Source organism: Chlorocebus sabaeus, chromosome 20 (assembly GCF_047675955.1).
Source record: "Chlorocebus sabaeus isolate Y175 chromosome 20, mChlSab1.0.hap1, whole genome shotgun sequence".
NCBI classification, from domain to species: Eukaryota; Metazoa; Chordata; class Mammalia; order Primates; family Cercopithecidae; genus Chlorocebus; species Chlorocebus sabaeus.
This window is the reverse complement of record NC_132923.1, coordinates 22,749,258-22,763,812: the sequence shown is the minus strand read 5'-3', so window position 1 is coordinate 22,763,812 and position 14,555 is coordinate 22,749,258. Positions and strand designations below refer to the sequence as shown.

Genomic DNA, 14,555 nt, shown 5'->3' with positions numbered 1-14,555 from the left:
ATTTTTAAATTTATTTGTATTATTTTTTAAATTTTATTTATTTTTGAGACAGGGTCTCATTCTGTCACCCAGGCTGGAGTGCTGTGGCACAATCTCAACTCACTGTAGTCTCAACCTCATGGGCACAAGCAATCCTCCCACATCAGCTTCCTGAGTAGCCGGGACTATAGGCACACACCACCATTCGCAGCTAATTTTTGTATTTTTTGTAGAGACAGGGTTTTGCCATATTGCCCAGGCTGGTCTAGAACCCCTAGGCTCAAGCTATCCACCCCTCTTGGCCTCCCAGAGTACACCTGCCTGAGAACTTTCATTTCCTTAGACAAGAATGGCATTGTGATTCTGACTAAAAGAGGCCTGAACCCTGAAGTTCCACTGACCAATTTTTTAAAGGCACTGTTTTTAATAAAGTAGAGAATAAAGTAACAGAAGCAACGCTATACTTACAAGGATGCTGTATTCCCAAATCATCCTCCAGAAGTCCAGGAGGGTTGTAGATAAAGGACCCTGGGTGGCAATATAAGCCTTGGGTCCATAAACTCCCTAAAGGGGAACAGAAATTACGTGGCGTGACTACAGATAATACCGTGTTCTCACCTAGTCCTCCCCTTCCCCTTTTTTTTTTTTTTTTGAGACAGTCTCACTGTGTTACTCAGGCTGGGGTGCAGTGGCGTAATCACGGCTCACTGCAGCCTTGACCTCCTGTTCTCAAGCAATCCCCTTACTCAGCCTCTCCAGTAGCTGGGACTACAAGCACATGCCACCACACCTGGCTAATTTTTTAACTTTTTGTTGAGATGGGGTCTCATATGTTGCCCAGGCTGGTCTCAAATTCTTGGGTTCAAGTGATCCTCCCGCGTCAGCCTCCCAAAGTGCTGGGATTACAGGCATGAGCCACTGAGTCCAGCCAGCCCTCCCCTTTTTTTAGGTATCTAGAGAAATGTGTACTGCTTTTATTTTCTTTCTTTTTTCTTTCTTTTAGATGGGAGTCTGGCTCTTGTCGCCCAGGCTGGAGTGCAGTGGCCTGATCTCAGCTCACTGCAACCTCCACCTCCCAGGTTCGAGCAATTCTCCTGCCACTGCCTCCTGAGTAGCTGGGACTACAGGCGCACACCATCACGCCTGGCTAATTTGTGTACTTTTAGTAGAGACAGGGTTTCACCATGCTGGCCAGGCTGGTCTTGAAACCCTGACCTCTGGTGATCTGCCCACGTTGGCCTCCCAAAGTGCTAGGATTACAGGCATGAGCCACTGTGCCCGGCTATTTTCTTTCACTGTACCTTAATGAAGTTGGCATTGATGTAGCTGGAATCCTCATCAGAGGTTATCAGGGATAGTTCTACTCGGCTATAATCATCTATAATACAAAAGACAGACATAGTATAATTAAGAGAGCTTAGTCAGCAGATTTAAGTCAGGGCCTAACACTGTGAATAGTGTATGCTCATGAGTGAACAAGTGAATGAATGAATGAATGAATGAATGAATATTCTTTTGCAGTCATAAATAGTACAAACTAAGTTGTCAATACTATGTTCCAAGATCAGGATCAGTAAGCAGTGGGTACAAAGAGATAGTAATGATTGAGTTTGGGAGAAAGTATGAGTTTATAGAGAGAAATGGAACTTACAGGGTAAAATATCCTTATATCTGTTTTTCTTGATATTCATGGGCCTCTCAGCCACAGTTGTAGGATAGGTTTTGTCTGCCTTGTACTTGGTAGATTGCCTTTTCAGCTTCTATAATAAGATTCCAAGAATAATTAATCTTCATAGAGAAATGAGGTAAGAAGCTATCTCTAAAGAGCTTTCCTTTTCCACTGGCAAAACATTCTACCTCAACCCTTTTATTATCTTCTGGTTCTGACTCCATTCAGGACAGAGCTGCAGAGCATAAAGAGACCTGAGTTCAGTGACATTTGGGGAAGTGAAAAGATCACACTTACTGCAGCTGAGCCATAGATAGCGTGAACTTAAAGGTGAAAGTTGTGAATATTTTAAGAACCAAATATCTTCTGGAAGCAAGCTATATGCTCCACCCAACAGGCAGATATTAAAAGCTTAATTTACTTTCTTCATAACTGCTTTTTAGTTAAATGGTCAACTGGAAAATTATTAAGTTCCGTTAGTCTTTTTACTTCAGATCACTTTTTTTTTTCCCAAGTAGAAGTGGAGCTTAAGCTGAATAAAATCTGTCTGTATCTAGCAAAATTTCAAAGATTTCAGTTCCAAAAGCAGTCACTTTTTTTTTTTTTTTTGAAATAGAGTTTCACTCTGTCATCCAGGCTGGAGTACAGTGGCTTGGTCACAGCTCAATGCAGCCTCAACTTTCTGGGCTCAGGTGATTCTCCCACCTCAGTCTCACCTCCCACCTCAGCCTCACCTCCCACCTCAGCCTTACCTCCTGAAAGCTGGGACCACAGGCGCGAGCATCACACCCGAATAGTTCTTGTATTTTCAGTAGAGAAGGGATTTCACCATGTTGCCCAGGCTGGTCTCAAACTCCTGGGCTCAAGCAATCCACCTTCCTTGGCCTCACATAACTTTTATTACAGTATATTATCATAATTGTTCTATTGTATTACTAGCTATTATTGCTAATCTCTTGTTGTGCCTAATTTATAAATTGACTTTAATTGTAGATATGTATGTATAGGTAAAAACAACATAGTATGCATAGGATTTGGTACTATCTGCAGTTTCAGGCATCTATTGTAGGTCTTCAAACACATCCTCTGTAGAGAGAGCCTACTGTAATTTGAATTCCTCTAGATTTTCAGAACTGGATTTGAGAGGAGAGATACTGAACTGATATCTTTTTGTTTGTTTGTTTGTTTGCTTTACTTTGAACCCCAAGAAGCTATTGAACTATCTTTATACCATATTTTTACTTCAAGATGGATATGGATATAAGTGGACTAATTTGGGAATTTAAGGACACATGAAAGACTATGCTGAATTTCAGCTGAAGTTACACCAATTTTTCAAATCTCCCTGCTCTTAAGCAACCCCAGAATGATCATTTTCAGGTTGCTGCTGATCCCAGGGCTGCTGAAAAGATCTCAAGTCCCAGAACAGTTTCTTCTAGGAATCTCTAGAACTAAGCTCAGTGCATACTCCTTGTTATACTGCTTTTATTTATTTTTGTTTTATTTTGCTTTTGGAAAGCTTTCTAGGGAGAATGCTATACACAAACTCCTTTGCGTAAGATATGCTTCAATTAATTTGGCAAAATGTTATAGATAAATGTGATGGATGTGTGTGTATGTGTCCTATATTTGTTTAGCTGCCTTCACTGCCACCTTCAACAATGAGGCAGAATGGCTTTTATTTGTCCTACTCCTTTTCTCCCCCTGGAGTAATCTAGCTGGATGACAAAGGGAGACACTCTTAGCAAAACGTCACATAGGAAATACTTACAGAATAATTCATTTGTAATGTATGAAAGATTTGATTTTTTTTCCTTCAAACATCTTAAGGTCATACCACTGTGAAGACTTCCTTTTTCTTTCTGCATTTTTTTTTTTTTTTTTTTTTTAGACAGTGTCTCGCTCTATTGCCCAGGCTGGCATGCAATGGCATAGTCTCAGTTCACTGCAACCTCTGCAGCATGGGTTCAAGCAATTCCCATGCCTCAGCCTCCCAAGTAGCTGGGATTACAGGCGCCTGCCACCACGCCTGGCCAATTTTTTGTATTTTTAGTAGAGACAGGATTTCACCATGCTGGCCAGGATGGTCTTGATCTCCCGACCTCGTGATCTGCCTGCCTTGGCCTCCCGAACTGCTGGGATTACAGGCGTGAGCCACCGCGTCCAGTCAATTTTCTTTTGTATTTTTAGTAGAGATGGGGTTTCGCCATGTTGGTCAGGCTGGTCTTGAACTCCTGACCTCAGGTGATCCCCCCACCTCGGCCTCCCAAAGTGCTGGAATTACAGGCGTGAGCCACCGCGCCCGGCAGGCTTCATTTTTCTCTTCCACCTCTCTTCCTGCCAGACACCTGGGATCCAATACCCCAACAAAGAACACATTAGGGCAGAATTAGGGCAGAAGAAGTGATAAACTACACCAGAAAAGGAGGAACTCTGAGAGTAGAAAGCAAAAGGGTATAAAAGAGGAAGCAGGGTTATGGGGATGGGTTTAAGTTTGGGAAGAAAAGATACGAGATCTAAAGGGTGAAGTTATTTCTCTGCCAAGTACAAGGTAGGGGGTGTGAGTTCCCTAGAAGAGGTACCATCAAGAGAAGGCGGGAATAGTTGCCAAGAGGATAAAGTGAAGAGGCTGGGTGTGGTGGCTCACACCTGTAATCCCAGCACTTTTGGAGGCCAAGGCAGGCAGATCACTAGGTTGGGAGTTCGAAATCAGCCTGGCCAACATAGTGAAACCCCATCTCTACTAAAAATACAAAAAAAAAAAAACAAAAAAAAAAACAAAAAAAACATTAGCTGGGCGTGGTGGCTGACCCCTGTAATCCCAGCTACTCAGGAGGCTAAGGCAAGGAGAATCGCTTGAACCTAGGAGGAAGAGGTTGCAGTGAGCCGAGATCACGCCACTGCACTCCAGCCTGGGTGACAGTGTGAGACTCCGTCTCAAAAAAAATAAAAATAAAAAAGAGAATAAAGTGAAGAGAGAGCTCAGCATCCCTTGTGGGCCCTGAAATAGGGTGGAATATGTGAGAAACCAGATTCTGTGTATGCTTGATAAGCTAATAGTAAGTTCATTTGGTTTGTAGATGATACTAACCCTTTTGTTTCAAGAAAGGAGAGGAGAACGGGGATCCTGGCCAGTATAACAAGGAGTACTAGATTCTAGAAATTCGGATTGAGTCATTTGCATGTTATTCTCATAGACTAGAAAATAAAATAAAGTCACTCCCAAAAAAGAACAGAAAGTAAAAGAAAGTACAAGACCACGATATCTTTGCCTTGAAGGACTACATTATTGGATAGAAGACATAGCATTTTAGAGACATTTTAGAGAGAGGAAAATCAAACTTGGCCCTCCTGTGCTAGGTGGGAGAACACAAAGTTTGGTTGTCTCCAGAACTTTGCAAGGTAGTTCCTCCGTGCCTTGCAAATATAGGTCAGTATTATCCCAAGCCTCCATCAGGACAGAAAAAGCGCGAGTGGTAAGGAATGGCATTAGGAATTCAGGCCTCTAAATCCAGTAATCAGGAGAACTACCAACAGGAATGGAGGACAAGACTGAATTGTCTGAGCGTGCAATGCAATCATCTTCAACAAGATCAACAAACTTATCGAGGTTAGTTTCCAGTGCAATAGTGGGGCAAATGGGTAGGTGGGTAGGCAGTAGCTAAATTGGGGTGAGTAAACCAAGAGGTTCAACTTTAGATACATAAAATGTGAGAAAATGGCAAGAAATGTGTGTGTGTGTTTGTTGGTTGGTTTGTTTTTGAGACAGAGTCTTGCCTTGTCGCCCAGCAGAGAGTGCAGTGGCGCAATCTTGGCTCACCACAACCTCTGCCTCCCAGGTTCAAGTGATCCTCCCGCCTCAGCCTCCTGAGTAGCTGGGATTACAGGCACCTGCCACCGTGCCCAGCTAATTTTTGTATTTTTTTTAGAGATGGGGTTTTACCACGTTGGCCAGGCTGGACTTGAACTCTTGACCTCAAGTGATCCGCCCGCCTCAGAGTCCCAAAGTGCAGGGATTACAGGCGTGAGCCACTGTGCTTAGCCAAGAAATGTGTTTTAAGTGTCCTGTGAGTAAATGAAAATATAGGACTAGATGGTCCCTAGTGAGAGACTGGAGTTGGAGTTAGAGAAGTCAGCTTCAGAGGTGATATGATACATTTATTCTGGTGGTGGCATTTTTAAAAATTGCACATTAATGTGCAAAAAGGTCAAGAAATGCTGATAGATATGTTCAAGTGATAGGCTGATTCCTAGGAATGAGTAGTGTCAATTCATAGATGTTTGTGCACTTGCTCTGTAGGATGTACCATGTTGATAACTGTTTGGTTAGTATCATTACTGTAATACATACAGAACCAGGATGCATCTATGTCTCCTTTATAGAACCAAGATGTAACCAGAGCTTTGATCTGTCTCTGGTCTTCTATTGAGTCTCCAGAAGTTGCTATAGTACCCGTCTGAATTCTAGTATATTTTAAACCGTTAGCACTTAAACCTGGCCTTCAGAACTAGTTATCTTCTTTCTATTGGGATTCAATGAATCGTTCATATTTAATAAATGCCTTTTTTTTTTTTTAAGATGGGGTCTCACTCTGTCATCCAGGCTAAAGTGCAGTGGCGCGATCTCGGCTCACTGCAACTTCGCCTGCAGTGAATCACTTGTGGTAAGCCAAGATCGCGCCACTGCACTCTGGTCTGGGCAAAAAGAGCAAAACTCCGTCTCAAAAAAACAAACCAACAAAAAAAAAACTGAAATTGTGGTAAGTGCTATGAAAAATAACATATGGTGCTAATAAGAACTTATAATAGAAGATTTGATCTATTCAAAGAGGTCTAGAAAGCTTTCTCTGGCCAGATGTGGTGGCTCATGGTTGTAATCCCAGCACTTTGGGAGGCTGAGGCTGGAGGATCACTTGAGTCCAGGAAGTCAAGTCTGCAGTGAGTTATGATCAAGCCACGGCACTCCAGCCTGGGTGACAGAGCAAGACTCTGACTCCAAAAAAAAAAAAAAGGAAAGAAGAAAAGAAAAGAAAGCTTTCTCTGAAGAAGTGACCACCAAATTGAGATCTAAAGAATTATTAGTCGGGCATGGTGGCTCACACCTGTAATCTCAACACTTTGGGAGGCTGAGATGGGAACCCCAGAGGTTGAGGCTGCAGTGAGCCATGATCACACCACTGGACTCCAGCCTAGATGATCAAGTGAGGCCCTGTCTCAAAAAAAAAAAAAAAAAAAAATGGCCAGGCACTGTGGCTCATGTCTATAATCCCAGCACTTTGGGAGGCCAAGGTGGGCAGATCATGAGGTCGCGAGATCGAGAGACCATCCTGGCTAACACGGTGAAACCTTATCTATACTAAAAATACAAAAAATTAGCCGGGCATGGTGGCATGCACCTGTAGTCCCAGCTACTCAGGAGGCTGAGGCAGGAGAATCACTTGAACCCAGGAAGCAGAGATTGCAGTGAGCAGAGATCACGCCACTGCACTCCAGCCTGGGAGACAGAGCAAGACTCCGTCTCAAAAAAATAAAATAAAATAAAATAAAGTAAAAGTACTAAATGTTATCTAGGTAAAGAGGAGTGTGAGGAATGTTCAAGGCAGAGGTAACAACATGTGTGCAAGGCCCTATGGCAGAGGAAGCATGGCAAGGACAAGAAAATGAGCATGCTATAAGAAGCTGGAGAGACACTATGTAGGATATTGGTAGCCATTTTAAAAGGTTCTTTGGGAGGTACATGAAGTTCTATTTGTGAAGCACTTTTAGCACAGAGTCTGGAACACAGTTCTATGGATTAGCTGTTGTGACTGTGGAAAGTAGATGAACAGAAAACGTATATAAGGAAATGCAGATTTAAAATAATCATGGAACATTTTCAGGCTCAGAAATCAAATGAGTGAAATTAGCATAATAAAGTACTATTTTATGCTAGTTATATCAGAAAAAAAAAAAAAACATGATTTTTACCTGATACAGTTTAAGTAAAGAGGTTAAGAGGCTTTGAAAAAAAACAGACTGGTTTCAAATCTGGGTTTTGCCATTTCATGGGTAAAATGAACATAATATTTTCCTCTTGGGGTTGTTGTAATGATTAAATGAGATCATATATGGCAAAGCACTTCGCAGATTGCCTAATACATAGTAAGTAGGCAAAATTTTTTCATCTTTTATTCTCTTTTATATTTATTAAGTCTAGCAGAGTGGTAGAGAAGATGATAAATTCACATATTGCAAATTAGAAGAACTCCTTTGGAAATACATTTGGTAATACTTAACCAATTAGATGCTAATAGTCTTTGACCCAGTAATAACATTTTTGGGGATCTAGCCTAAGGATTAATCCAAAAGAAGGGAAAAACCACATGGAAAAATATATTCATATTAGTGTTATCAATAATCATTAAAAATTAGAAATAACTCAAATGTCTAACAATGGAGAAATAATTAAATTATTTGGATATTACTATGTCTCAGGAAGTTTATATACTTATTATCTTCACAGCAGTTCTTCAAAGTGAATATTATTCCCAGTAATTATTTGATTACTGACTTAATCAAAGGTCACACAGCTAATCATGGGCATAACCTAAATTCAAAGCAAGATTTATATGACTCCGAAGTTTTTATGACTTCAGATGATAAAGCAAGACTACCTGAACTTGAAATTCAATTCCACCACTTACTAGCTATGTGACCCTGAGCAAGTTAATTAACCTCTCTGTTTGTTTCCTCACCTATAAAATGGAAATGAAAACAGTACCTTCCTCAATGGAGTAAATGAGTTGATATATGAGTGTTTAGCACAGTGTCTATAAGAGGTATAGAAGCATTCTCTATTATGATTATTATTCTTTCATTATAAAAACCAGATGGACAGACTGGGTGCAGTGGCTCACACCTGTAATCCCAGTACTTTGGGAGGCCAAGGCGGGCAGATCACGAGGTCAAGAGATCGAGACCATCCTGGCCAACATGATGAAACCCTGTCTCTACTAAAAATACAAAAATTAGCTGGGTGTGGTGGTGCACTCCTGTAGTCCCAGCTACTCGAGAGACTGAGGCAGGAAGATAGCTTGAACCCGGGAGGAGGAGGTTGCAGTGAGCCGAGATCACGGCACTGCACGCCAGCCTGGTGACAGAGTAAGACTCCTTCTCAAAAAACAACAACAACAACAACAAAAACCCACATGGACAAATACATGTGCATGTGATGATGCTGCATCATCAACCATTAAAAATTATATACATTTTAATCAGCCTGATAATTTTGGTATAATGGTAAGTGAAAATATGAGAATACAAAATTGTACCTATGCTATAATTACCATAATATAAAAAATTATATAAATGGACAAGAACTAGAAGATCCACACAAAAAAGCTGTTGTTGGTTTTCGTGTGTGTGTATGACAGGGTCCCACTCTGTCATCCTTGCTGGAGTGCAGTGGTGCAGTCTCAGCTCACTACAACCTCCACCTCCTGTGATCAAGCGATCCTCCCTCTTCAGCCTCCAAGGTAGCTGGGACTAGAGGCATGTACCACCACGTCTGGCTAATTTTTTATATTTAGTAGAGACGGGTTTCACCATGTTGCCCAGGCTAGTCTCAAACTCCTGGACTCAAGCCATCTGCTCGCCTCAAAGTGCTGGGATTACAGGCACGAGCCACCTCACCTGGCCAAGATCTACAAAAAACGTTTTGATTTGTTAGAATGTTGGTACTATGGTGAGTTTACTTTCTTTTAACTTTCAATAACATTGTTTTATAAGAATAACAATAATAAGGAATGTTTGAAAGTACCTTTAGAAATTTCAACAGTATAGTTGCATCCTGCTGTTTCTGCTGTGTAGAAGCTATACTAACTATGCACTATGCACTTACCCTAAAACTAGGTCCTTTGAGAGACTTAGTGTCATTGAATGAAGTAGAACGCTATTGGATAAGGATTAATTTCACAGCTCTGTAATAAGACAGATCTGAGTTAAATTTCATCCCTATGGCTGAACAGCTGAGTGAGCTTAGGCCAATTATTTAACTTCTCAGAGCTTCAGTTTCCTCATTTGTAAGTCAGAAATCACAGTTGTAGCTATTTCACAGGGTTTTCTTAAGGAATAGTAAATAAGAAAATGAATGTTGATGTTTCCTTGACTACCCCACCCAGATTGTCACAATTATATTAAATATTTAATATACTAATTAGTTGTTTAATGTCTGCCTCTCTAAGACATATCTATTGTCTTACAAAATAAGCTGCACTAAAGCATGGAGTATTGCATTGCTTTCCTAGCATCTAGGGCATTACTTTGCACACAATAAGCACTCAATGAATGTTTATATGAATGTATAAAAACCTTAGATGGGTGGTCAGTGGTAGCTTCAACTACAGAAAAGTTACTGAATTTAGTCCTGGCACAGGGAAAAGACCTAAGCAGCACGGCATTGGCTTCAGCTGTCATAACAGGACTGCCACATCGAATTATGAATACAGTCCTCTCACAGTATCTGTGGGGGACTGGTTCCAGGACTACCCCCTTCAAGATACCAAAATCTATGGATGCTCAAGTCCCTCATATAAAATGGCATAGTATTTACACATACTATACACGTCCTCTTGTATATTTTAAATCATCTCTAGATTACTTGTAATACCTAATACAATGTAAATGCTAGATAAATTGTTGTTATGCTTTACATTTTTTATTTTTTGTTGTTGTGTTATTTTTGGTATTTTTTCAAATATTTTTGATCCATAGTTGGTTGAATCCAAGGATGTAGAACTTGGGGATACAGAGGGCCATCTGTATTGTTCTCTGTACAAAGATGTCTGGCCAAGAAGGAAGTGGAGACTGAAATCTGAACCATGGACATGGGGAGAGGGTAAAGGGTTTAGGATGCACAGGGAATCTACCTGGAAATAGATATGCATTTTGATAATTCCCCTAAAGGTACCACCAGTTAAGTGAACAGTGGCCTTGTGTCACAGAATTGGTCCTCCAACCTCAGAAATATAAAATCCTGCGAGAATACATTAAAGGCTTAAGATGGGACATGGAACATGACCAGATGGAAAGCCCTCCGATTTAGTGGCAGTATTTTCCTTGTCCGAGCAAGCAATGTAGCCTCATTCGCCACTCCTCTACTCCCCCAAAGCTCTCTCTCTGGTGTCTCATCTGAAACCTTTAGATGGAGCTGAGAGGAAGACTATTTTTCCACTGGAGGACATGAGTCAGTGAACAGTGAGGTTACACTTAATCACCACCCAAAAACAAGGTCCTTAAAATCAGGAGCTAGAAAAGCAAGGAAGTGATTAATATAAAAGTCAGCATAGTGATTATCCCTTGGCCAGGGTAGGGCAGGACAGGGTGGGATGGGGGCAGGGGACCTGATGGGGCAGGGGTCTTGGGGGATCTGACAGTTTCTTGACTTGGGTGGTGGTTGCACTGCTAATGGTTGCTTTACAGTTATACTTAGATGTTTTATGTACTTTTCTAAATGTGTATTATATTGAACAATATTAAGCAGCTTAAAAAAACTATAACAAGTTTTTAAGCAGAGAAAAAATGACCAGATTTGGCTGGGCGCAGTGGCTCACGCCTATAATACTAGTACTTTGGGAGGCTGAGGCGAGTGGATTACCTGGGTGGCTAGACCAGCCTGGTCAACATGGTGAAACCTTGTCTCTACTGAAAATACAAAATTAGCCAGGCGTGGTGGCTCATGCCTATAATCCCAGCTACTTGGGAGGCTGAGGCAGGAAAATCACTTGAACCAGGGAGGTGGAGGCTGCTGTGAGCCAAGATCGTGTCATTGTATTCCAGCCTGGGTGACAAGAGCAAAACTCCGTCTCCAAGAAAAAAAAAAGACCAAATTTGTATGATTAAAAGAGCACTTGGGTGTTGAACTGAAAATTGATTGAAGGTGGGGCAAGGCTAGATGCAGAGAAGCCAGTTAGGAAGTAGCTGCTATATTTTAGTGAGAAACTACAATGACTTTAGCTGAGAAAAGGTAAAATATTAGGGATATAGTCTACATTATTATTATTTTTTTTTTTTTTTGAGACAGAGATTCATTCTTGTTGTCCAGGCTGGCGTGCAACAGCTGTATCTCGGCTCACTGCAACCTCTGCCTCCCGAGTTTAAGCAATTCTCCTGCCTCTTGAGTAGCCTCTTGAGTAGCTAGGATTACAGGTGCCCACCACCACGCCCAGCTAATTTTTGTATTTTTAGTAGAGATTTCATTATGTAGGGGTTTCATTATGTTGGCCAGGCTGGTCTCAAACTCCTGAGCTCAGGTGATCCACCCACCTCGGCCTCTCAAAGTGCTGGGTTTACAGGCGTGAGCCACTGGACCTGACCAGTCTGCATTATTTTTAGAAACACAACCAAAATAAAACAGAGGCCCGGCACTGCCCCTCAGCCCACTTTTTACATCTATGCCTTGGGTTACTTTGGCTTAGGAATTATAGTGCAGGGGCAGGGACATGTATACACATGTGCTAGAACCTCCTCCTTAACTCCTTTCAGGTAACTCTACCAGAGGGGCTCAGACTGCTCAGCCAGTGGCAGTGAGAGCACATTTTTCATAGTACCACAAGATTATCCATGTTGAGCTGACATCGGAGTTCCTGTCATAATATCTAATCACTCAATAATATCTAATTACTCAAGACATTCAGAGTGTTTTCACATCTATTATCTGGTACCAGAGTGTTAGCTCCAAGAGGCAAAGGTTTTGGTTCTTTTTGTTCACCGCTGTATTTTTAGTGCTTAGAACTGAACTTGGTACCTACTAAGTGTTCAATAAATAGTACTCAGTAAATGACCACATTTAATTATTGTTATTGATATTTAATCATCACAACAATCCTGTGAGGATAGGTAGGACATTAATTATTATCCCCATTTTATAAGTTAGAAAACAGAAAGATTTAAGAACATGTCAAATACTTGGTAATTTGGTGAAAAAAATCATGATTAAATTTCAGGTTTGTACTTCAGTTCTCCCTTTCCCCCCCATTTCTTCACAGCTGAAGAGCTAAGGTTTAAAATTCTTATATCTCTGAAACACCAGCTGTAAGTATTCTAAAATACATGATAGGTACTATTAGACACCCTATGTTATCTGATGTCTCAGCTTGTAGGGTGCATGAGGCCTACCCCGCTGCCATTGCATCAATAATCACAGTTCTCTCAAAGGAGATGCATTGTTCTTCTGGGTAATCTAATCCACCCAACCTGAACCTATCCTGTACTCATGTTTCTCTCTGTGACCTACGCTTGTCTCTACTCTCCATCCTAGCCGTTCCACTTCTCCAAGCAAAAGAAGTTAAGGAAGGCCTGTTATTGAAAAAACACGTTATAATATATTTTTCATATGAAAAAGAAAAGGAAAATGATGGCCAGAAATAGTGGTTCATGCCTGTAATCCCAGCATTTTGGGAGGCGAGATGGGAGGAGTGCTTGAAGCCAGGAGTTTGAGACGAGCCTGGGCAACAAAGCAAAGCTCGTCTCTCCAAAAAAAAAAAAAATTTTTTTTTTAATTAGCCAGGCATGGCGATACACACCTGTGGCCCCAGCTACTCAGGAGGCTGAGGCAGAAGAATCACTTGAGGCCAGGAGTTCAAGGCTACAGTGAACTATGGTTGCACTGCTGCACTCCAGCCTGGGTGACAGGGTAAGATCCTGACTCTTAAAAAAAAAAAAAACTGTGGCAGTGGGTAGTTTTGGTGCTCTTCAAAAACCTTTGTCAGCCAAATGGAATCCCAAGGGGATGCTAAAAATGTAATATTGTATGAAAAGTTAACATTGGTCTCTTTCTTCTTAATATTAATTAAAATTAGTAATATGAAGCATAAACCACAACTCAGATATCTGGATGATATCTGGGGAAATCTGGATGTTCAATTAATATTAGTGGTTTTATATCTGGAGTTGTATATGTCTTCTGTAGGATTCCTAACCAAACTCCAAAGAACTAGCAAACAAAATATTAAAACCAGTAATTTTGAGAGAATACGTAAAATACATGCAAACCACTCAGAGAAGTCAGACTTTAGGTTGCCTTTTTTTCTGTCTTCCCCTTCAAGGCCTGATATTTACTTTATCCCAAGGGCAATTTGGTCTCAGAAAATTGGATCCCCATAGTCAGTTAAATAGTGTATATAACTACCCTGAGAGGGTCACACACAGAACTCACCAGAAATTCATTGGTAAATTCCTCTTTGTTAATTTTCTTGCTTTGGGCCTCATCCAGGAACTTCTGCAGAATATCTCTTTGGTCCATGCTGCAGAGCAAGAGAAATAGTCTATAAGCAGGTTGAGGGAGGGCATGTCAAATGTGTGTCATGGCCGAGACACCTCCAAAAAGCCACTGCTGCCGCCTGAGCAGAGCATGCTGAAGTCTGTGGTTTACTGACTTCATCACAAGCCCTAGAGGAAATTAGTACGTAACCACCTTCTGTGGTCACATAACACAGCCATCATCTTGCTCCAGGGCCCTAGCGCCTTCCTTCTCAGCAAAGGAACCTGGTTACAACTCAAATTTTTAACAAACAAGAGGCTAAGCGGAACATAAATTGTGGTCTGCTTAACTCTGAGACTATTCCATTCCATCACCCATACGCAAAACCCACCTTTCTTCTTGCCTCCCAGAGAAAGAGCAGAATTACAGGTCTCCTGCATGAGTTCTGTCTCTCCCCATTTCCCCAGTGAGCACAAGGGACCAGTTGACACCTTCTGTTTCCTTATGTTCCAGGTGAACTCTGCAAAGTTCAGTTAGCCCAGGAAAGAAGACAGACACCATTTAGAGTTACATGTCTTCTACCCGGACTGTTCATCAAAAGGTTTCTTGTCAGTGTGATCAATGAGAAACTTCTGTTCATTACAGAAGGTGTTTTTATTCATAACTTTT

The 14,555-nt window shown here is 41.2% G+C and overlaps 1 protein-coding gene across 6 annotated transcripts in view; it reads right to left on the bottom strand.

The window, feature by feature from the left end:
• The window catches only part of PTPN22 (protein tyrosine phosphatase non-receptor type 22), a 61,436-nt gene extending 47,164 nt beyond the window's left edge, over window positions 1-14,272 (bottom strand). For 5 of the 6 annotated variants that reach the window (XM_007977506.3, XM_007977507.3, XM_007977511.3 and 2 more), the window contains exons 1-4: window positions 13,842-14,271; window positions 1,631-1,739; window positions 1,281-1,357; window positions 448-543 (exon numbers count right to left, since the gene is read on the bottom strand). In XM_007977506.3, coding sequence (XP_007975697.3) covers window positions 448-543; window positions 1,281-1,357; window positions 1,631-1,739; window positions 13,842-13,928 — 369 coding nt within the window. In that variant the 5' untranslated portion in view covers window positions 13,929-14,271. Of the gene's footprint in view, window positions 1-447; window positions 544-1,280; window positions 1,358-1,630; window positions 1,740-13,841 lie in introns of all 6 variants that reach the window. The other variant, XM_007977509.3, reaches the window with a different exon arrangement.
• Between the last annotated feature and the right edge of the window lie 283 nt (window positions 14,273-14,555).